We start from the raw sequence: 23,157 nt of genomic DNA on the forward strand, positions 1-23,157 counted from the left end.
ACAGTTATTATTGAAAGCATAGTCATAATTTGTTATTTACTAGATGATAACTCGAAATTTGATTTTGAATGCTCATTACATAAATAAAGTTAAAGGGAAACAAAAGTAAGCAGAACAAGTGGAAATTAAATGAAAGTGAGATTAGATAATGACCCAGTCTTTTGTCCCAAAGACTGGGTCATAAAGTAAATATTGGACCCATTTTTCATGACATATGTCCTCTGAATATTCTGACATAAAATGGCATTTTTCTGAGGGAAAAATCAGGAGAAAATGAACTTTGCGTCATACTGCATTTCCACACATCTCCGCCAAACACTGACGCATTATTCTGGTTATTGCAAATGGTGAAGCACTCTGTCAACAAGTGATTCCAACAGGTGGTGCATGAGTGATGCATTTAAAAGAGTACAGGACAAATGGTTGATGATTGATGGAAACACTCTATAAGAAGGACATCAAAGTGTAAACATGTCATTTTTTCATTGCCAGCGAGGGCCGCTATGATCGAAGAAAAAGCAATATCAGTATCAGTATTTCACCAAGCGCTGCAATGCATCCACCGCCATCTTGCTGACGTAGTAGACTGAACGCTAAGGGGTTAACATCCCCTCCAGCTCTGTGACTGCAGCTGGGAGAGACTGCTGCAGGAGGAAAGTGCCACTTCGACTTGTTCTTAATCTTAGTAAGAAGGAGTCTCCAAAAGTCTCCAATAATGCAAGAAAATGTTGCTAGATTTGTTGGTAGACGCTTTTTTGAAAAATAGTAGCTAGGGGGCTCTGAAAAGTCACTAAATATAGCGACAACGCGGTTTTGCCGGCTTTTACAAATGGCGTGTGTTGTTGTAGCGTCGAGTACTACGTCACATCCTGCTTAGCGTTCTATCCAATCAGCAACCAGGCTTTTTTCAGGGGAGAAAAACGGCCCTGCTCTTCGACAGGGACAAAAAAAGTCCGGACAAAAGACCACTCAGGATGGCTCATATTCAAATTAGAGGCGTTTCAGCGAGTGAGACCTGCCTCATTCTGGGTATTGGACTGTAATGGAAACACCCCTAATGACAGATGAAAACTAAGAATCAAAAAACAATCACAGCGTTTGCTCAAAAAACAAGCAATGTCAGTAGGCTATCCACGCCTGTTGCCTGTTGACTTTACCAGATGTGGCAGATAATCATTTTGTAATGTTGAGTAGTCGCTTCTGACAACAATAAACAACATTTACTCTTACCTGAAGTAGGCTAAATGTAAAATAAAGCCTATTTAGGCTGTAGGTAAATAGATTCTATGTTGTTTTTTATTTTTATGTATAATGTTATTTTAATTTTAACAAACTTCTTTTTATCTAAATATGTTGTTGTTTACACTACAGTTCATATAAAAATGTTTGAAAAAAACATTTTGATTAAGGCTTGTAGTGGAAAAATAAATCATTGAGTTGAAATCATTTGCTGGCAGCTTGGTCCCCCCAGTTCAAAAATCTCATCTGCGCCCCTGTTCATAGTGAGTACTTGAAATTTGCCGCCATGCTACACACACATACTTTTATAACAAATTAAACTGTAAATAACTTTTAAACTCAAAAGTCTTAAGATGGTACTGACCAAGGTTGAAGTGGAAATGGCCCCAAACGCCCTAACATTGCTCATTCAGTTTGAGATGGCTGACTTCCTGTTTGTTTTAGGACGTGGCTCCGAGGCTTTGGGTGCGTCTCTGCGTGTTAACCATTATCCATTCCCAAGACCCCTAACCTAAAATCTCTACATTTTCACCAGACCTGACGCGTGTGCAAAGTGTCACAACTTTTAAGGTATGATAAAGTTTCCAAAGAGCCAATTCATTTGGTGCTAAATAATAATAATTCCTGCAGCTCTTTAGGGTCAGGGACACCTCAGTCGCTGCTCTCATCTTACCTCTCTTTGATGCTGTTTCCCGGTTAAATCCGACTAAAAACTGACTTGAGATGCAAAGAAAAGAACAAGGCACCTGCTTCAGACCATCGTTAGTCCCGTTATAGGCTCATCTGAGGCTGTTTCCTGCTCTTTGTCTTGAAGAGTGCAATGAGGAAGTGAAAGTATTGCAAAACTTCACATCCTGTAATCAGTCAGCATTCATTTGGTTATAAACCTGAGAGCATTTCTCTCTAGATTTGTGGTTCTTGATACAAATTGTGAATACTGTAAAAATGAAGATGAAACAATTAAAACACACTAGACACACAAAGAACTGAGTTCTCTCCCATCGTTTAAACCAGGGGGAGGCAACCTGCGGCTGTGGAGCCTTATGGGGTTCTTCAGGCAGTCTGCAGTGGCTCCCTGTGGCTGCAACAAAAAAAATTACACCCAATGAATTTTTTTTTCTATTCTCTTTACATTTTAATTTTCATTGATTGTTGGTGTAGGCCCAAAGCAATGTGTATTCCTAAATTATAAAAATGTGTTGCTTATACACAGCATTACATTTGATGTTATTTTTACATTTTAGTCAACTAAAATGTGCACCATAGATTAATAAAGTCTACGGCTCAGCATCTTAACCTCTGAATTTTGCCCACATCAAGTCTAGTTTTGAGTTTTTCCTTCAATTCCAAATCTCAATATCTATATTTTTGGTGTCCAGCCTCTCATTTGTACTTGGGTCCTGGCTGCATTCTGACAAAATCATACTAATAAATGCTCATTGTTTATTTTTAATTGTTAAAAGGATCCGCATTAGCTGTCACCAAATTGGGATGAGCTAGTCTTCCTGGGTTCCAAAAAAAAAAAAAAAATCACTTAATGATAATGTAAAAACAATGAAACGTTGTAGACATCATTAAAAATCATCAAAAATAATTCAAATAAGTTATTAAATTCACTAGTATTACATTAATACATTCATACAGCCCATTCCCTACTCTCAAACTTAAATAGTGCATTCTCAAATGGTACTTGAAAGATATTTTGCTATTCAGCTTACGTATGTTCAGTACATTATGACCTGTTAGTATTATGGGGAGGTTCATTTAGACTTAGTAGGCTGTTTCATCTTCATAGTAAGGCTCAAAATAAGGTATGCGGCTCCATTATGATATTTTTCTCTTTTTTTGGCCAACAATGGCTCTTTAGCTAGTAAAGGTTGCCGACCTCTGGTTTAAACTAACTGTGATTGAAATTAGAAAGTATTTAATGCTGATATGGTTAATGCCCTACATTTTCCAAATACATTTTATTTGAGTGCCTGTCTACATGTGTGAAGCTACTGTATAAGAATGCCATTTTTCTTTTATTTCCTATACATTCTTTAAAATATTATTCATGGTGCTTGTCTAAGTACAAGTCCTGCCTGTATCGTCATCTTTACACATGTATGATGTCTTAAAGTCTTATATTTGTGTTCTTCCCTCTAATGTCTACATAGTAATGATGATTGTTTCAGTCCAGGGAAAATAATCTGAGAGCAAGCCAACCAACTTCGAGATTAACCGTACCTGTAACACATTTAATCTCAAGAAACAAAAAAAAAAGTTTGGACAACGGAGGAAAAGCGAACAACACAGTGAAAATATAGGAGAACTACATTTCCCATCTCTAAACAACTGAGGAGACACGACTAACGGTGGTTTAGAACTCTTCTTCTTGGATTTAAACTCACCTCAGTATCTCCAGTGTACACTGGGGTTTCTTCAGCCAATCAGAAAGCAGCTCCGTCCCTGGTTCTTTTTTATGGAAGTGTATATAAAACATTTAAAAAACACCTTTAGTTGCTCTTTATTGACTTTTTGTGTCTCTTTTATTACTTATTTTGGTCATTTTGAGTCTTTTCATCACGTTTTGTCTATTTTTGTTCATTTTTTTACATTACATTACATGTCATTTAGCAGACGCTTTTGTCCAAAGCGACTTACAATAAGTGCATTCAACCTGATGGTACTAGACATAGACCATAGGAATCGAGTAAGTACATAACTTTAAGAGCTAACTGTCATTGCTAAGGAGTGCTATATGTTAAAGAAGAAAAGAAGAGAAAAGAAGAATTTTTTTTTTTTTAGACATTTTATGTCTTTAGTTGCTCTTTTATGACTTTTGTGTGTTTTGTGTCTTTCCTTTGCTTTTTTATGACTTTTTGGTCATTTTTTTATTTCTTGTCTTCTTTGTCTTTTTGCCTTTTTTGTCACTGTCTTTTTTCTAGTATTTTTTTGGTAATTTACGGCCTTTTTTTCTCTTTTATTACTTTTTTGGTCATTTTGTGTCTTTAGTTGCTCTTTTATGACTTTTTGTGTCTTTTATGTCTTTTTTGCTTTTTTATGACTCTTTGGTCATTTTGTATCTTTTTTTGGTCATATTATTTTTTTGGTTATTTTGTGTCTATTTGTTACTTTTTGTCTTGTTTGTAGTTTTTTGTCTTTTTTCTTCTATGACTTTTTCTTTTAGTGAAGTTGTGTCTTTGTCTTCATTCTAGTATTTTTTGTGGTAATTTACGGTCTTTTTTTGCTTTTTTATTACTTTTTTGTAATTTTGTACGGAGCCCCTAAAGGGACATGGGGAAAATAAAAAAAAAACTTTGGTATCTCGTGAGCACGAGAAACATTTCTCGTGCTTACGAGATACTTTTCTCGTGAGCACGAGATACTATCTTGTGAGCACGAGATACTTTTCTCGTGAGCACGAGATACTATCTCGTGAGCACAATATACAGAAGGTAGCGTGATTAAGGGTAGTTGTGCCTCCTGCGCTTAAACTGCTCAAAGAATGGCAGCAGAAGTTGATTTATTCTCTTTCCTCCAAACGCGAAATATACCTATATATTATATATACATAATAGATAGTGTCATCGACAAACTCAAAGATGATAAGGTGAAGATAAATGTTAACTTTATTCGGATAAAGGAAGCAATAGACATGTTTAGCCTAATGTTGCTGGTTTCTCTACCTGGTGTGTTAATGTAATTTTTCAAATGTTTTTTGACGTTTGCCTTGCTTCTTACAGATCGATATCAACGTCATAGGAGTTATGACAGATGAGGAGTTAGGACAGTATATCGTAAGATATGGGGACCGACTTGCACTCGGAGCATTTTGTCGTCAAAGAACTGTGACAAACGAAATGTCAGGAGGAGTAAATACAGTGAAGTCCGCTCTTATGCAGAAATGAAGAGACAGGCTAGGGGAACAGTGAAACACTCCTGCCAACAGAGACGCAGAAGGCTCCGGTTTGGGCAATAAAAATGCAGCCAAAGTTAACCGGCGGGTTGAAATGGGATGGCTCCACTTTGAGAGCGGCACTCATCACCAAATCAGGACAAGAAATGGAGGTGGAACACGGCACCTGTCAGTCGAGAAATCAGTAACTATGCGTGAACTGCTGAAGACGGGCAAATCCTTGTTTTTTCCAAATGGACATTCATCCAAAGGGCCGATGGAAGACTTCGAGTTTTCTATTCGTGATTACAGTCACAGTGCAGTATCCCCTGAAGTCACAGTGGGCCAGCTGTACGAGCAGACTAAACTACGAATGCTGCGCGTCTACACAACCTCCAAGGCTAAAGACGTAATGCTTCTCTCTGATACATCATCGGACTTTGAGCACACAGATGAGAGGCCAGTTAAGGTAATTTATCTTCTGCCACATGATATCAATAGCCTACTGTAGATACTGAATAAATAACAGATGTGAGGCTCAGAATTTATCCATAAGGTCTGGTTTATCCAAATCCTGTCGGGTAATGAAGCTACCTCAGTGCCGTGCATAAAGGCACACATCAGCCTCTTTCTCAGTTTGGAGACGCAGGTATCAGATACCTTGTTATTCTGCAGCCAGTTGTGGGCAACTAACAGAATATACAGATGTTTTTGTGAAATCCATACAGGTGTCATTGACACCTCAACAACAATTGTAACAAACAATTGTAAGACTAAGACATTAATCTTACATGTATCAAAATTGCCCGAGTCACATACATACGTATTTTGAGGGAAATCTCAGTAGATTATGTTATAGATGTAAAATACTATAAAAGTACAAATACATGAAAGTCTGCTGTGGAGAGCTTGATAGTGGCAGATTGTGGGTGCAAATGCTGCACAATTTTGGTGCAATTAGCAGGCACAGCTCATTCTTTCTGGATATGACCCAAAAATGTTGATCTTACTGCCATATGATAGCATATGTGGTTTATCTGTCTTTCTCCTCACACAATTCAATAAGTAGAATTAATCACTTCCTTTCCTGTATAAGCATATAACTTGCTGATCTGCTGACTTCTTTATAGACTAGGACTATGCAGAGATGATCCTTGAGGAACAAAACCAGGAGACGTCATCACTGGATGGCTGGAACTGATCATCAAGTGGATCATCCATAGAGCTCCTCTGAATTAGATCCAGCATCCAGTGGCTCAATGCAGGAAAACCATGAAAAAGTAAGCCCCAGTATTGCATTTTTATGGACCCAGTCTGTGATATACAGCATCGAACTTGTGTTTTATGGAGATTAATTTCTGCCAAAATGTTCAAACAATCCTTTTTCAAACAAGAGCTGATTAATCAAAAGTACAGTTTCCTGTAGTGACATTTAGGTTATGTAGGATATTAAAAGTTCTGACTGGAGCCACAAACCACCAGGAATCAGGGTTGCTTTAGTTTAATTTGCTTTATTTATCTTTTGTGGATAAATAGGGAAAAGGGGATGCTTGTAGGATGATTGCCATGGTTCTAAACAAAAGAGAACAAATTACAATATTTTGCCAAACAATTCATACATCCATTCTTTAAATTATATTAAATGTGTCTGAATTAGATAAACAACAATATCACAATAATGATTAACCAAACTCAAAATTCTTACTATTAATAAACAAATCAGATCAAACATAACAAATTATCAATTAACCTTAATGTCAGACACACACCATAATTCTACTAAGAAACTACTTACATTGGAGTTCAAGTCAAAAGACACATGGCAAACACCTGACAACACTATTGTCTGGGGACAAAGAGGAGGAAGTGATCTTCTGACCTCTATTTATAAGGTGGGAGGTACCACAACCCTGAGCCACCACTGGGTGCCTCCTCCTAGTGGAGAGGAGGAGATGAACTGGCACTTTCTAACAGGTTACATCTGCATGACACAGCAGCTATGTTTAGAATAAATCACAGGTGAAGTCTATGAGGACACACAGATTGGGTTTAAGAGACAATGATTGTTGCAAAACAAAACAACCAATCTATTTTATATTTTAACTGCAGCTAAGATGATGGATGTGGGAAAAAGGTTTTGAATTCAATGCTACATTAACTATATGCATATACAATACAAAAAAATTCTGTGTTTTAATCGCATGAATGTGATAGTACACATGAAGGCTTGGATCAGATGATGCAAAAACAAAGATAAGGTAATAATTTTGTGTTCGTTTTGTTTTTGTTTTTTCATTTATTATCAACAGAGAGGAGAACCAATCAGCCAATCAAGACCAGCAACTCCTGACATGAGTAACACAGAGGTCCTGCATTCCCCATCTTCGGAGGATGTTGGCAATCATACTTTGCAATCAACAAGCAGGCATGGATCTGAAGATGACTGTTTAATGCCTGTGTCAAATCAAGATGCAGACCAGTTGTTAAGTGACGAGTCAGATTCCCCTCTTGCCCTTGCCATCAAAGAATCTCTTGAGGACTTTGAAGTAAACTTTGGACCTGTTATCGGGGGTGATGGTGATAATCAAGACTCCACCCTTCCCTGGAATCCACATGACTTGAACAGTATTCAGGTATAGTGTAGAACTAAGTTCTATCAGTGCTGCAAAAACACTATTATTACTTTCTTTATTGATTCATATAAAGAAGTTTTCCTATTCATTTAGTCTGTCTATAAAAGGTACAAAAACAGTGACAAATTGTCATCCCAATTTCTCTCACCACATGCTAAAATATAAAAAGCAGCAAATCTAGAACCACAGCATAATCACTATTTTTGCATGCTAATTGATATATTGATTGTCAAAGTTGTTGATTCATTTACTGTTTACTAAGTGATTAATCCATTTAATAATCACACCTAATTATCTTTTATTTTTAATCTTGCAGCACTCAACACTGAATGATGGTCCTGTATCATCAAGCAGTCTTCCACCATCACCAGACCCATTTGAAAAAGAACTCCTCCTTGTGAAATTAAGACGAGTAAACATAGTTGATGATGTTCTTAATGTCTTCATGGAACCAAAAGTACTCAATGCTAATCTAAAAATTGAGTTTACAAATGAGAAAGCTGTGGATAGTGATGGTGTGTCAAGAGAGGCATACTCCGCGTTCTGGGAACAGTTCTTGGAACAGTGTGAGGGTGAAGATGACCGAGTACCCAGACTTCGACCAGACTATTCGGAGAAGAAATGGCAAGCTCTTGGAAGAGTGTGGTTGAAAGGATACCTGGACCACAAAATCATACCAATCCGACTGTCACCAGCTTTTGTTCTTGCTTGTTGTCAAGGAGTTAGTTCAGTGGATGAAGACCTCTTGATTATGTCATTTGCCAGATTTCTTTCAGAGAATGAGCGTGCATCACTTGAAAAAGCACTACAGGGCAACATGGATGAAACTGTTGAGGAGGACTTACTCGATGTCTTCTCAAGAATGGGCTCACACTGCCTGCCCTCCAAAGACAACTTACGTGGTGCCATTTTGACAATGGCACACAAAGCTCTTCTTCAAGAGCCAAAGTTCATAATTGATTGTTTCCACTCCATTATTCACAATGCTGTGTCAACAGTCATGACCAAAGACAGCCTAATGGAGCTTTACGAATCTAAGAGGCCAACTAACAGGAAAGTTGCCCAGATGATAAAGCCATCAACTGAAAGCCTAAATCCACAAGAGCAGATAGCTCTTAACCACCTGCTACGGTATGTGAGAAGCATCGACCAAAGAAAACTGGAGATCTTCTTGCGCTTCTGCACAGGATCCACTGTGTTGTGCAAAGACACAATTGAAGTAACTTTTAATAGACTGTATGGTTTAAGTCGCAGGCCTGTAGCACACACATGTGGAGCAGTTCTTGAGTTACCATGCACCTACAGCTCATACCCCGAGTTTCGTAAAGAGTTTGATAATGTCCTGTCTGGAGACTGCTTTACAATGGATATTGTGTAGTGAATGTAAATAATTTTACACATTTCCCTTTTCCACTGAGATTGTTATGGCATTTGTCTGAAACAAGGCAAGGCAAGTTTATTTGTATAGCACAATTCAACACAAGGTAATTCAAAGTGCTTTACATACACATTAAAAACAGCAAGACACAATTGAAAACAATAAAAACAGTCAATTAAAACAGGGAAGATACAGCAGGATAAAAAAAAAGAGATAAAATAATAAAAAGCACAAGTCAAACATTGTGTAGTTAAAAAGTAAGGGCAGTAGAGTAGAGCAGATAAGTGTTAAAGTTAAGAGTACGCTTCAGTAAACAATAGTGTTTTTAGTCCTGATTTAAAGGAGCTGACCGTTTGGGCAGACCTCAGATCTACAGGTAGTTTGTTCCACAGGTGAGGAGCATAATAACTGAAAGCTGCCTCACCCCGCTTAGTTCTTGTTTTTGGGACACGCAACAAGCCAGTTCCAGATGACCTAAGGGGTCTGGATGCTTCATAGAGAGGGAGCAGATCAAGCATGTAATTTGGTCCGAGACCATTCAGAGCTTTGTAGACCAGCAGTAAGATTTTAAAATCTATCCTCTGACTCACAGGAAGCCAGTGTAGTGATTTAAGGACCGGTGTAATATGGTCCAGTTTCCTGGTGTTTGTGAGGACTCTGGCGGCAGCGTTCTGGATCAGCTGCAGCTGCCTGATTGATTTTTTGTTAAGACCTGTGAAGATGCCATTGCAGTAATCCAACCTACTAAAAATAAATGCATGGATAAGTTTTTCCATGTCTTGTTTGGACAGAAGACCCTTAATTCTAGCTATGTTTTTCAGGTGGTAATAGGCAGATTTAGTGATAAGCTTTAGATGGCTGTTGAAGTTCAGGTCTGAGTCAATAATTACACCAAGATTTCTGGCTTGATTTGTAGCTGTCAATGACATAGAGCCAAGGTGAGCGCTGATCTTAGATCTTTCATTTTTAGGGCCGAAAATGATCACCTCTGTCTTCTCTGCATTTAGCTGGAGAAAGTTCTGGCACATCCACTCATTGATTTGATGAATACAGTTACTCAATGAGAGTAAGGGACTGTAGTCGTGTGAGGACACTGAAATGTAGAGTTGTGTGTCATCGGCATAAGTATGGTAGGAGATGTTGTGATGTTCCATAATCTGAGCTAGCGGTAGCATATAGATGTTGAATAGAAGCGGTCCGAGAATGGACCCTTGAGGAACCCCACATGTGATCTTAGTTCGCTCAGACTCATGGTTTCCAATTGACACAAAAAAGTCCCTATCTTGTAAGTAAGATTTGAACCATTGTAGCACAGTGCCAGTGAGCCCCACCCACTGTTCCAGTCTGCTGACTAGTATGTTATGATCAACTGTGTCAAATGCAGCACTGAGATCCAGTAAAACCAGGACAGAGGATTTGCCTACATCAGTGTTCAGATTTATATCATTTAAGACTTTGATAAGTACAGTCTCAGTGCTGTGGTGTCGCCGAAATCCAGACTGAAATGTGTTAAAAAGATTATTTTGCATCATAAAAGCATGAATTTGCTCAAAAACAACCTTTTCAATGATTTTCCCCAGAAATGGCAGATTTGATATTGGCCTATAGTTACTAATTGTTGTGGAATCCAGATTAGATTTTTTTAGGAGAGGTTTTATTACTGCAGTTTTCAAAGTCTGTGGAAACTGTCCTGCTTGGAGAGAAGAATTTATTATCTGCAGTACATCCGGAGCTATGCAGTTGAAAACAGTTTTAAAAAAGTTTGAAGGCAGAATATCAAGGCAGCAGGTTGTGGGCTTTAATTTTGAAACCGTTTCCGTGAGTGTTGTGTAATCTAGGAGGCTAAAATGTCCTAGCTTGACTAGAGGATGGGAAGGCACCAGTGTTATCATTCCTGAGAAACAAACAGATTTACATTTATTTACATTTAAAATACTTTATTTGTTCATTCATGTATTACAACATTCATGTATTACAACTAAGAATTGAATGTACTGTGAGGAGATTGTAAGTAGAGGAGATGAAATCAGTTGAGTTATTGAGATTGCTGCATTACACTGCATTTTTTGGTTTTGTTATTTTCTAATTGTAAATGATTTGGCTGTAATGTGTCAGCACACTGAGTTTGACATTTTGCTTAAGTCTAAAAGACAGTTTAAGTTTAATGATTTAGTCAGAAAGGTCTGCTTTAATAGATGAAAATCTTTTTTTTCAGGCATGTACCATTTTCACATTATCATGTGCATGTTTTATGTAATTGTTATTCAGAAAGAAGTTGATGGCAGCATTCAAGAAAATAATACCTGTTCGATGCACATAGATGCACAAGTACCATTTCAAATGACTACTCATGGCTGTTTTTGTTGAAGCCTCATATGGTCAAGATACTGACAGTTACTGCCAAGAGCACAATATTGTTCAGTAAATGTTCAATTCTTCTTCCATGTCATGCGTTGTTGTTTTTCTTTGTTGTGGTTTTGTTCATTTCCTGTTCTATGACAACTTGTCTACTTTGAGCACAAATTAATGAGAAGGCCTAATACTCTGTCATTTCTAAAATGTACAATTCTGTGCTTCGTTGAATCAGTCTGGGATTACCTGAAGAGACAGAAGCAACTGAGACAGCCTAAATCCACATAATAACTGCTAAAAGTTATCCATGATAGGCACAACTTATCTGCCAAGTACCTTGAAAAACTGCACAGGTGTACCAAAGAGAATGGGTGTTCTTTTTAAGGCAAAAGGTGGACACACCTAATATGGATTTCATTTAGGTTTTTTGTCTTTACTGCACTTTGTACCAAGTTAATTGATGACAATTGACAATTTATAACATTATTTTTTGTAAGCATCCTCACTTTTAGTGCCTAAAAAATGTGTACAGTACTGTTTCTTCTTTCTTGACAAGCAACCACTGGAAGATTCAATTTCCCCTCAGTAAAGCTGCAAACATTCTTAATGTCTGTGACATAGCATTGTTCTTGTGACAGATAATTCCTTTTTCCAAGGAGAAATAATCCAAAGTTCCAAATATAGTGTCTACAGAATTCCAGGGAAAACATTACAACTTAACTGAGAATGTTTGGTGAATTAAGTATGGTCGACTGCAGAAGAATTGTCTGATCACATGTTCAGTTTGGATGGATAATAAAAGTTGTTCCATCTCAAATTAGAGAGCAGATGTTATCTCATTCTTCAAATGCAGGTACAAATCCACTGCTTGATAAGCATCAGCTGGGAGATGCAGCTGTGACTCCACCATCAGAATGTTGCAGATGTTGTAGATGTCTGTGTCACATGGCACTGCTGGTCGAAATGTACAGTTACTCTGACACAACTGTACATCAGCTCCGTCCACTGGGGAAATGCAGTCATCACTTCTGTAGAGTTCTGGAAACATGTACATGATTCGGGGTCGACCACTGGGTACCCTGTCATTTTTCGATGGTCTGATGACATGTGAATCCCACACATGGATGGTCTCATCTAATTCGTCCTAGGAAAACGGCAAAAAAAATTTTTTTAAACATGTGTTTATTAGATTTTTGTTTGCAGATTACAGCTAGTCAAACAAGACATTATTACATGCAACAAAGCAAACTTTTTCTCCCTATTCTCCCTCCCATCCCCTCTTCCCCTCGCCAAATAAGTACAAGAAAAACACAGTAAACCTATAAAAAAAATAAAGCAAAAATTAAATACAAATAAATAAATAAATAAAAACAATAAATAAAAGTAAATAAAAAATAAAAAACATACCTACATAACAATAAAGAAAAAACAACAACAAAGCATATTTCTATATATACACATTTAAATTTAGTTATATAGACAAATACTGAAAATAGTTATAACACTGACAGATTTCAAGGGTGTCTCTCAAAGCATCATCACCAAATAAACATTCTACTCCCTCAGAGCCTCCTGCTGAAGCAAGTTACCAACATTAGCATCATGTCTTATAAAACTCATAAAAGGTCTCCAGATGTTATCAAAAACATGTTGTTTCCGTCTAATAATGTATGTTATTTTTTCCATTGTCATGTTTGATGCCATCTCTTTGATCCATCTTCCAATTCTTGGTCCATCAACATTTTTCCAATTAAGAGAAATTATACGTTTAGCTTGTAATATACACATATCCACAAATCTAGATTCTTTATTTTGTAAGTGTGGGATAGTTGGATATATGCCCAGAAGAAAAAGCTTGGGGTCCAGTGGCAAAACGGCATATTAGAAAGAATTAAAAAGAAAGTTAATTGATATGCAATTTGTCATTCTCATGTGGGCCTTAGATAAGTTATGATATAACTTGAAATAAATCATGTTACATTTTTTTGATGAAGTTACAAGAAATTATAGGGAATAAACGAGCCGTTGCCATTTCAGCACCGCGGACAGCTCCGGAGCTGACGCGGAAATGCCTCCAGGCTCAAAAAAACACGATTAGAGCTATTTTCGTTTTTCTTTGAATTATTGTTGTAGGACACCACATGGATGACAGTTATTAAGAAAGGTGGACATAATGATGGAAAAAAATAATATTTGTGGGCCACAATTTAAGATAAAATTAGGTTTAACATAACAATATGATACATTTGTAGCTTACCTGAATTATATTCAAGAAGCAGAACTGAATTAGACTTCTGTCCAAATATGTACCATCGAACAAACCACGGTCCTTTAGGTCAGTGAACAGAGAGATGTAGAACTCCATTGATTCCCTTCTGAGGAAGCCCCACCAACTCTCAATGCGCTGATTTGCTGTGCTTGCCCCTTCGATGTAGCTGTCAATACCAGAGCTGTCGTGAATGTTGCGATGAAGAAAACGCTGAAAGTCTTTGACTTTAACATTCTCTGTGCCCCGGTCGCCTCTGACAATCCTTGGACATCCAAATAATCTCTGGACAGCCTCCATGTAGTAGCCTCCAATGATTTTTGGGTCACTGCTGGTAGTAAATGCATTCATCCAGATAATTTTCCCGGAAAACCCGTCGATGCACCCGTTAATACATATGCCAAATGGTTTCAGTTTGTCATAAGAGTCCAAGTGCCATATACAGTCAGTGGCGGATTTAGCAATTTGGGGGCCCAAGGCGAATTTAGCTAGGGGGCCCTTCAAATCCTTAACAAGGACCTTTTAATATGTGAGAAATAAGACTCAGATTCCACCCCGTTGTATGCCAAAATGCAAAATATATATTTTTTTTAAATAGTTAAGCAGCGCGACAGAGTATTTGTGTGAGTGAGTCAATAAGTCCCATTTTGTCTATAACTGTGACTGTACTGAACAATAAAGAATAATTATCGATCACAGTAATGTGTAGAGTAAATGAGAGAGAGAGAGACAGAGACAGAGAGAAAGAGTGTGTTAATGAATGTATGTGTATGAGAGAGAGAAAATGTGTTGGAGTGAAAGAGAGAAAACAAGGGTGTGTGAATGAAGGAGTGGGGGGAAAGTGTCTCTATCCTTACTGTCACTGTCTTCTTGCTGCTTTGTTCCTGTTTTCGTGATGTTTTCTTCTTCTGCTTGTCTCTCCCTGAATGTCCATGTGTCTCTGGCTTACTGTCTGCTAGAAAGGAAGCAGAGTTTGTGTCAGTGTGTGTGTGTGAGAGAGAAAGAAAGAGAGAGAATGATTATGTGTGTAAGAGAGAGGAACTGTCTGAATAAGGGATGGAGAGAGAGAGAGAGTGTGTGTGTGTGTGTGTGTGTGTATGAGAGAGAAAATGTGTTGGAGTGAAAGAGACAAAACAAGGGTGAGTGAATGAAGGAGTGGGGGAAAGTGTGTGTGAGAGAGAGGAAGTGTGTGTTTCTGGCACCTGTTTTCATGCGTCGTATCATCTGTAGATATCTGGAACAGAGAAAATAAATACAAAACATATTAACAGTTGAAGCTTTTTGTAATATGATACATAGTATGCACAACATCCATTTGTTTGTGAATATAATGATTAAATGATTGTCCAGCAGGACTCAAGTAGTTACAGGAATCATTAAAATGCACTGTAGAATCATTACCTCACTTCTTGCCCCTGTCTTTGTGCTGTCCTCTCTCTCCTTCTGTCCCTCTGTTTCTCTACCTCTTCTTCTGCTTGTCTCTCCCTGAATGTCCATGTGTCTCTATCATTACTGCCACTGTCTTCCTGCTGCTTTTTTCCTGTTTTAGTGATGTTTTCTTCTTCTGCTTCTCTCTCCCTGAATGTCCATGTGTCTCTATCATTACTGCCACTGTCTTTCTGCTGCTTTGTTCCTGTTTTAGTGCTGTCTTAATTATCTTCTTATGAACAGGTGACAGTTGAGATCCTACTAATACAAGTTTGAGCTTTCGTACTTTGGCCTCAGCAAACCTGCTTATGACTGCATCCATATCGAGTGTTTGTTGGACCTCATGCTCGATTGAAATGGTTGCAAGGGCAGAGAGCCTGTCCTGGGCCATTGTAGATCGCATATATGTTTTCAGTCGTTTCAGGGTAGAAAAGCTTCTCTCACCTGAAGCAACAGTGACAGGGAGAGTAAGGAGGTGTCTTAGGGCTATGCTCACATTTGGATAAATGTCTAAGACATTCTCCTTATAAATGTAATCTAGCATTTGAAGTGGTGATGTGACGTGTGGAGGGAAGGACCGGACAGCTCCTTCGAGCTCCATCTTCAGGTCCTCTGCATCCACATCTGCTATTGCTTCCTCCAGTTTTCTGCAGCAATCGTCAAGCTTCCCTCTCTGAATGGTGCTTCTCAATAGCTCAGATGAGTAAAGAAACCCATAAAGGTCATAGAAGACCTGCATGTTAGAGAATCTCTCTCTTAAAGCTGCACTGGCTGTGTCAACAAGATGGAGAAAAAACTCTCTTTTAAAGAGCTCCTCTGGAGTAGACACATCTTCATCTCTCCCCTCATAATCAAACTGCCTCTTTCTTTTTCTCTGTCGCACCACAGGCCAGCTCATCTCCACCTCCATCTTCTCTGCCATTTCCCTGGCATCTGTTTGTGCAGATTTAAAGCCATGCTCTCTAAATTCTTCTAGATAGCCTGACACTGCCATGACCTCTCTCCTTAGTGTCTCAATTGACACACTGGGGCTCTGCAAGATTTTACTGACACGGTTTATGTGATATAACACGTCGTACCAAACAAAGGTACTCACCATGAATGACCACGTCATAATATTCTCCCTGAGGCTTTCAGCGGTGGAGGCACATTCTGGATCCTTCTTCAATGTCGCATGCTTCTGCACAGCTGTCAACGCATCGACAATCTCAGGAAGTTGGTAGCGCACAGCCTTGACAGCATCCACACGGCACTCCCATCTTGTTGTGGACAAGGCCTTGACTGACAAATCCTTCACGTGCTCCTGAAAAATTGTCCAACGCTGAACAGAGCCACAAAACAAATTATACAGCCTTTGCAGTGTGCCGAAGTACCCCAGAGAAATGGTTGAGGACTTAGCGGCATCCCCCACCACCAGGTTTAAGGTGTGGCTGCCACATGGCACACAGAGTGCTTTGTGGTTGAGTTCCAGGAGCCTCGCCTGGACCCCCTGCGTTTTGCCTTGCATGTTGCTGCCGTTATCATAAGATTGGCCACGGCAGTCGGAGAGGTCCAACCCCAGTCTTTCCAGGTGTCCCAGAAACAGCTGAAGAAGACCTTGGCCAGTGGTGTTATCTGCCACAAGGAATCCCATGAAGTGCTCATGGATGGAAACACCCTTTATGAGCTCACAGTTGACAATTCGCAGCAGCACTGATAGCTGCTCATTGTGGGATACATCTGGAGTGCAGTCCATGCTGACAGCATAGTATTTGGCCCTCCTCACACGCTCTACTATAGCATCAGTGGTGCACTGGGCGACAAGGCATATTAATTCATTTTGAATGTGTTTGCTAAGGTAGGTATCAGCAATCTGTTTCTCTTTAATTTTCCAGAGATGCTCCTTCATTACTGGGTCAAATTTGGCCATTAACTGCACTTGCCCCAGGAAATTGCCATTCCCATGCTCATACAGCTTCTCCCTGTGCCCTCTAAATGCCAAATTATGCTCAGCTAGATAGCAAACAATAGCAAGCAATCTCTTCATGACTTCTTTGCATCTGATGACCTCAGCATTGATCAGATTTTGTCTCACCTCATCTATGGCTGTGCCACTTTGAAGTCGAGCGTTCAGTGTGTGCCAGGCATCCATGTGTTTAATATGTTGTGCAGACCTCTCATGTTGTTTAAGGTTAGCCTGTAGGTTTTTCCAATTCCTAAATCCGTTGGTGGAGCTCAGCTGTAACTGTGATTCATCTCCCTTGGCAAAAAGTCGGCAACAAAAACACATTACAGCGTCCTTCACCTTGCTGTACACTAGCCACGTCCTGTTGATTTTTTCCCCGTTTTTCATCACTATAAAATAGTTTGCCTTTGTAAAACGCCGACCCTCTGCGTTTTGGGGGAATTCCAATTCCATTTGTACGGGTCCTCTCTTCACTAAGTCACAACGTTGACAGTCACTGAGAACGTTGGGCCACAACGCCGGATCATCTCCGATGATGACAACACTTTCGTGGTGGTCAACAGAATCAGGACTGCTACTCACCACCTCCTCATTGTTGACATCTCGTCTTCTGTCAGAGCTCGAGCATGACGCGGTTACTATGGTAACCTCCTCCTCCCCTTCTGAATTAGCCGCTGCCTCCTGCTGCTCCTCGACAACCGGCGGTGTTGTAGAAACATTAAAAAATGCTGTCAGCTTCGGGAGTGCGTCATTTTTGGATTTCGCCTCCTCCCGCTTCCTTCTTTTGGTGGCACCACTTTGGTAGTTTTGCTTCATTCTGTAATTTTCAACGCTCACGTAATCTCTTCCAAACTTCCCTCCACTTCCGTCACATAAGTTTGGAACTCTCGCGATCATGGCCTGGATGGAATAGTCCATTAGGCTATAACACGAAATGGGAGGGGGTGTAGACGGATACTTTATTTCTTTGTATTTTAGTTAGTTGTCTTTGTTTCCGATTTAAACATACAAATTTACATTTACATTTAAAAACGCAATGGCTGGGGATCACTGAGGGCCCCGATTCCCACCTGAATGGAGAGTGGGCAGCTGGTCTGGGGGCCCCTGCAGTTCGGGGAAGTTGGTGGGGCCCCAGGCAGTTGCCTACCTTGCCTCTATTGTAAAACCGCGTCTGTATACAGTATAATTAGGCCCTTTTGCAAAATAGTTTCGACGACGGAGCCGTCTTCTTCCTCTCAGTTCAACACCCCTTGGGTCAAGTTCTTTTAGAATTACTCGTACCTCTTCTTTCTTGACGTGTAATCCATTCTCCTTGCATTTTGTGTACATCCACCTATATCCACAGAGCTGGCCAGATGTTTGTAACTGTTCATGAATGAAATGAACTACGTTATCCAAGTTGGTGTATCCCTTGCGCCGAAACAGACTACAAGACTTCAAAATGCGTTTTAAATGTCTTTCAGATATAACATAACGGTGACGACTGGCAAGTAAAGCAGCAATGTCCTTATGATGCAGTCCCAGGTCAAAATATAGTCGAACGAACTCCTGTAATGTCATTTTTCCTACAGAAACAAGCTGAAATGCAGAGGGTAATCTTACAGTCACCATGCGCGCATGCAATACTTTCTGGTGAGCACGAGATAGTATCTCGTGCTCACGAGAAAAGTATCTCATGCTCACGAGAAAGGTATCTCGTGCTCACGAGATAGTATCTCGTGCTCACGAGATAGTATGTTTCTCTTGCTCACGAGATACCAAAGTTTTTTTTTATTTTCCCCATGTCCCTTTAGGGGCTCCGTAGATCTGCGACAAGAACGTCTCAAAAATACGCAAGTGAGGAAAGAGATGCGTGTGTGTGATTGGTGATCAATAAATGCTGAGTCACACTTCACAAGCAGAATTTTGAGTTTTAAAAATGGCTTTTTTGTTTTTACAAATGGAAAACTGTGTATTTACAAAAACACAATATATTTACAAGTACACTCGTATTTGTAAAAACCAAAATACAAGTTACAAATTAGAAATTTGTATTTGTGGATAGCAAAACACGTGTGCAAATCAAAAATATTTGTAGATCACACCCTGTGTGTTTACAAGTATTAATGAGACAAATTTAAGCCCATAAAAAGACTTGTCGGGCCATGACGTGAGTGGCTGATTGATGTATTGACAGCAGAAGGAGCCAAAGACACGTTGGCCCTCTCTCTACTGTTCTAGTGGCCATTCGGCAAGCAGACAACCAAAATATAAATTAAAAATTAAAAAAGATATATATATTATCGGCCCAAAGTAGTGAAGTAACCAGAGTGAGGGAGTACGGGAGCAAGGAAGAGAGAGAGAGAGAGAGAGAGATTTTTTTTTTTGATTTTTATAACAATACTTTATTCACATAAAGTTTAAACACATGTTCATTTACACATGTTTAGTAAAAACGGATCAGGAGGTTTGTATAAAACGACATCACTCTAAAATAGGTGTAAAAAACAGTTGGTCGTTTTCTATAAAACATAAAATCTTATTAAAACACCAGCACTTATTAAAAGAATCGAAGTCACCAAGATGTTTATAAAAGCGGTACTCCAGCCACAGTCTGGCCCTGACATTGGTTTTAAAAACAGCGATGGCATCGTCTCCATCTCTGTTCTCAACCCTGTTCTTTCGGCTAATGTAAATTGCCATCTTTGCTGCTGCACCGATAAAATTTAAAAGTTGCCATTTGTCTTTTTGTTTTCTATGGTATCCAGCCCCCATTATAAAAATCCCCCTACTGAATACCACGTTAAAAAAACTAAAAACTGTTTTTAAAAAAGTGAAGAGACTGGTCAGTCTCTTACACTCAGTAAAAACATGATAAATAGTTTCTCTGGTGCAGCAGAAAGGACATTGGTCAGAAACAGTCGGGTTGAGAACAGAGATGAAGGCGTTGCAGGCAATGGCTCCATGTAAAATCCTCCACTGGAGGTCACCAGTCCTTTTCTTTAGGGGAGGCTTGTATAAAATCCTCCACTGTGGGCCGGGTCCATCCAGTCCCAGTTTCTCTGACCACACAGTGGGGGGTCTGTTGCTCAGTCCGGCCTGGTGGATGCTTTTCACACAGTTCTTGTAAAATGTTTCTTTGTTTGCTCTGTGCAGTGTCATTTTTAGTCCATTTGCTGCACAGAGCAAGGGGCCAGACCTATCGCCCAGGCTGGGGGTGAGGACCAGGTCCGGGAAGGGGTCTGAGGTGTCGGGTACAGTTCTTTTGTCGCAATAATCCTTTAGAAGAACTTTCTCCTTCCCGGACAGTCGGCCCTCCAGCGTGTTCAGGATCTGCTGGGCCACTCGTGTCGATCGTAGTCCCAGCAGAGAGCCCAAGGCCTGGGCGTCTCTGAGGTCCGGCCCCACTGCATCCACCAGCTGCTGTAGTCGAACGGTACCAGACTGCATCAGCGCGGTGCTTAGTCCAGGCGTCCTCTGGCTGCTGACGTCTAGCCTGGCACCGTTGACCAGCGGTTCTTTCAACAGCCAGTGCAGAGAGTTAGCTGTAGGACTTCTGTTGTAATTAAAAAGAGTCCATGATTTAAAAACGCCTTGATAAAACAGAGGAAGCCCCTTTAAATTTAGAATTTTTGTGTCAGTTAAAAACAGAGCATCATCCAACCCCAGGTTATTAGCACGCCTCAGGATGCAGCTGGTCACATCCCTCCACACCGGATCTGCCACACTAGTTAAGTACTTTTGTATAAACTGCAGTCTAAAAGTGGCAGTCCGGCTGGCCAGGTGGATCAGACCTTGTCCCCCCTCCTCCCTGGCTAAAAACAGCACCCCCTGTGGCACCCAGTGTAGACCGTTCCAAAAGAAGTCCACCATTTTTCTCTGGATGTTGGCTAGGAGTCCTGGTGGAGGGTCTACACAGGTTAAGCGGTGCCACAGTTGGGATGCTACTAAGTTATTTAAAACTAGTGTTCTTCCCCGGAAAGACATCCGGGGAAGTAACCACTTCCATTTTAAAATTTTGCTTTCAATTTTTTCAGTGATGGTCTCCCAGTTCTTCTTAACGATACTATCTTTCCCTATATAAATCCCTAAATACTTAAGACCTTCTCTCCCCCACTTCAAATTTTCAGGAAGAACTGGAAGACCACCACACCACTCACCGACAGCGAGGGCTTCACTCTTCCGCCAGTTGACCCTCGCTGCCGATGCTTGATTAAAATCTTTTATAATCTTTACTAAAACGTCTACATCAGCCTGGCCATTAATAAAAACAACTAAGTCGTCTGCGTACGCAGATAAAATAATGCTTCTATTAAAACCAGGTAAAAGCAGGCCGTGCAGCTGTGATCTAATTTTTTGGAGGAGCGGTTCCAAGGAGAGTGCATAGAGCATCCCAGACAGAGCACAGCCCTGCCTGACACCTCTACACACTCTGAAGGGAGCACACAGACTGCCGTTAAACTTCAGCACACTCTCAACATCACTGTACAACACTTTGATCTTGGCTATGAAACCAGCGCTGAACCCAAACTTCTCCATGACGTGCCACAGGAAGCTGTGTTCAACGCGGTCAAAAGCCTTTTCCTGGTCTAATGAAAGCAGACCAGTATCTATGCCCAATGAGCTAGAGAGTTCCAAAACATCACGAATGAGGTGGACATTGTCCACCATTGACCTGCTGGGGACGCAGTAGGTCTGATCCCGGTGGATGACCTGCTCCATAGCTTTTCCCAGCCTGGAAGCCAATACTTTGGACAGGATCTTGTAGTCCACACAGAGCAGCGACACAGGGCGCCAGTTCTTGATGTCCTGCAGGTTCCCTTTTTTTGGGAGCAGCGTGACCACCGCTCTCCTGCAGGACGTTGGCATAGAACCAGAGGCCAGACTTTCATTAAATACCTCCAGGACATCGCGGCCCAGGAGGTCCCAGTAGGTTCTGTAGAACTCTACAGTCAGGCCGTCGATGCCTGGAGCCCTCCTGCTCTGCATGCTCAGCAACGCTGTCTGCAGTTCCTCGAGCAGGAGGGGGGCGTCGAGCTGTGAGTGGGACTCCTCAGCAACCTGTGGCAGTCCGGAGGTGAAGCTGCTGAGGATTTCCTCCTCCTCTACCACCTCACTCATGTACAGTGTACTATAAAAACTCACAGCTCGACCCCTGATCTGGCATGGTTCTGTCAGCTCCTGCCCTGTGTCTGACAGCAGTGTGTGGACTACTTTCCCCTGTCCGTTCTTTTTTTCCAGACTGAAAAAATAGCTAGAGGGAGCATCCATCTCTTTGATGTTCTGCACCCGGGATCTGACCATTGCGCCCTGGGTTTTACAATCCAGCAGGTCGGCTAAAGCCATTTTTTTGATTTTGAGGCTCTCAATATGTCCTCGATTTCCTGTGGAATCGCTAAGTCGCTCTAAGTCCACTATATCAGTCTCTAGGTCTTTAATAGATCTAGTGATGTCACTTGTGACATTGAGAGTATGCTGTTGACATAGCAATCTTATTTGTACTTTGCCGTGGTCCCACCACTGCCTAAGATTGTTAAAATCACCCTTCCTCTGTCTAAAAACATCCCAGAAATAAAACAGGCTCTGTCTAAAACTCTTATCAAAAGTTAAAACAGAATTAAAATGCCAGTATGCACTTCTAGGTAAAACATTTCTAATAAAAACATGAGATAAAACTAGAGCATGATCAGTAAAAGCGACAGGTAAAATAGTGCACTGTTTAAATATATTAAAATGATGCTTAAAACAATAAATACGGTCTAGCCTAGCTGAGGAGACCCTGCTCTCTCTGATGTGGGACCACGTGTACTGACGGCAGTCTGGATGCAGCCTCCTCCATACGTCCACCATGCCCTGAGAGCGGACCAGCTGCTTTAAGGCGTGCTGAGAGGCTGGATGAGGCTCTGTATGATTGCGATCAATAATATCGTTCTCAGTGCAGTTAAAATCCCCACCCAAGAATAAAAAATCCTCTGTGGCGCAGTCGTTTAAAACATCATTGAGTTTCTCTAAAAACTGCTTCCTCTCTGCACCAGCTGTTGGAGCATAAATGTTAAT

The 23,157-nt window shown here is 40.4% G+C and overlaps 3 protein-coding genes across 3 annotated transcripts in view; 1 reads left to right on the forward strand and 2 right to left on the reverse strand.

Moving 5' to 3' along the window:
• The window catches only part of LOC131971662 (NACHT, LRR and PYD domains-containing protein 12-like), a 32,152-nt gene extending 31,583 nt beyond the window's left edge, over positions 1 to 569 (reverse strand). The window contains exon 1 of the mRNA XM_059333200.1: positions 543 to 569. Coding sequence (XP_059189183.1) covers positions 543 to 569 — 27 coding nt within the window. The remainder of the gene's footprint in view (positions 1 to 542) is intronic.
• A 6,969-nt stretch (positions 570 to 7,538) lies between these two features.
• On the forward strand, positions 7,539 to 9,479 carry LOC131969919 (uncharacterized). The gene is made up of 2 exons (XM_059331151.1): positions 7,539 to 7,752; positions 8,069 to 9,479. The coding sequence occupies exons 1-2, from the start codon at positions 7,570 to 7,572 to the stop codon at positions 9,128 to 9,130; spliced, it is 1,245 nt and encodes a 414-aa protein (XP_059187134.1). The 5' UTR covers positions 7,539 to 7,569; the 3' UTR covers positions 9,131 to 9,479.
• Positions 9,480 to 12,009: 2,530 nt separating this feature from the next.
• On the reverse strand, positions 12,010 to 14,470 carry LOC131969929 (uncharacterized). The gene is made up of 2 exons (XM_059331162.1): positions 13,740 to 14,470; positions 12,010 to 12,626 (listed from the first exon to the last, which is right to left on the reverse strand). The coding sequence occupies exons 1-2, from the start codon at positions 14,097 to 14,099 to the stop codon at positions 12,300 to 12,302; spliced, it is 687 nt and encodes a 228-aa protein (XP_059187145.1). The 5' UTR covers positions 14,100 to 14,470; the 3' UTR covers positions 12,010 to 12,299.
• Between the last annotated feature and the right edge of the window lie 8,687 nt (positions 14,471 to 23,157).

The sequence above is a fragment of the Centropristis striata genome, chromosome 1 (genome assembly GCF_030273125.1).
Source record: "Centropristis striata isolate RG_2023a ecotype Rhode Island chromosome 1, C.striata_1.0, whole genome shotgun sequence".
NCBI lineage: Eukaryota > Metazoa > Chordata > Actinopteri > Perciformes > Serranidae > Centropristis > Centropristis striata.

Excerpts from the sequence above, each read along its gene's own strand:
- LOC131969919 (XM_059331151.1), top strand. The coding sequence starts at position 7,570 with ATGCCTGTGTCAAATCAAGATGCAGACCAGTTGTTAAGTGACGAGTCA. Across the intron at positions 7,753-8,068 it reads ATGACTTGAACAGTATTCAG|CACTCAACACTGAATGATGG; the intron begins GTATAGTGTAGA and ends TTAATCTTGCAG.
- LOC131969929 (XM_059331162.1), bottom strand. The coding sequence starts at position 14,099 with ATGAATGCATTTACTACCAGCAGTGACCCAAAAATCATTGGAGGCTAC. Across the intron at positions 12,627-13,739 it reads GCTTCTTGAATATAATTCAG|GACGAATTAGATGAGACCAT; the intron begins GTAAGCTACAAA and ends CCGTTTTCCTAG.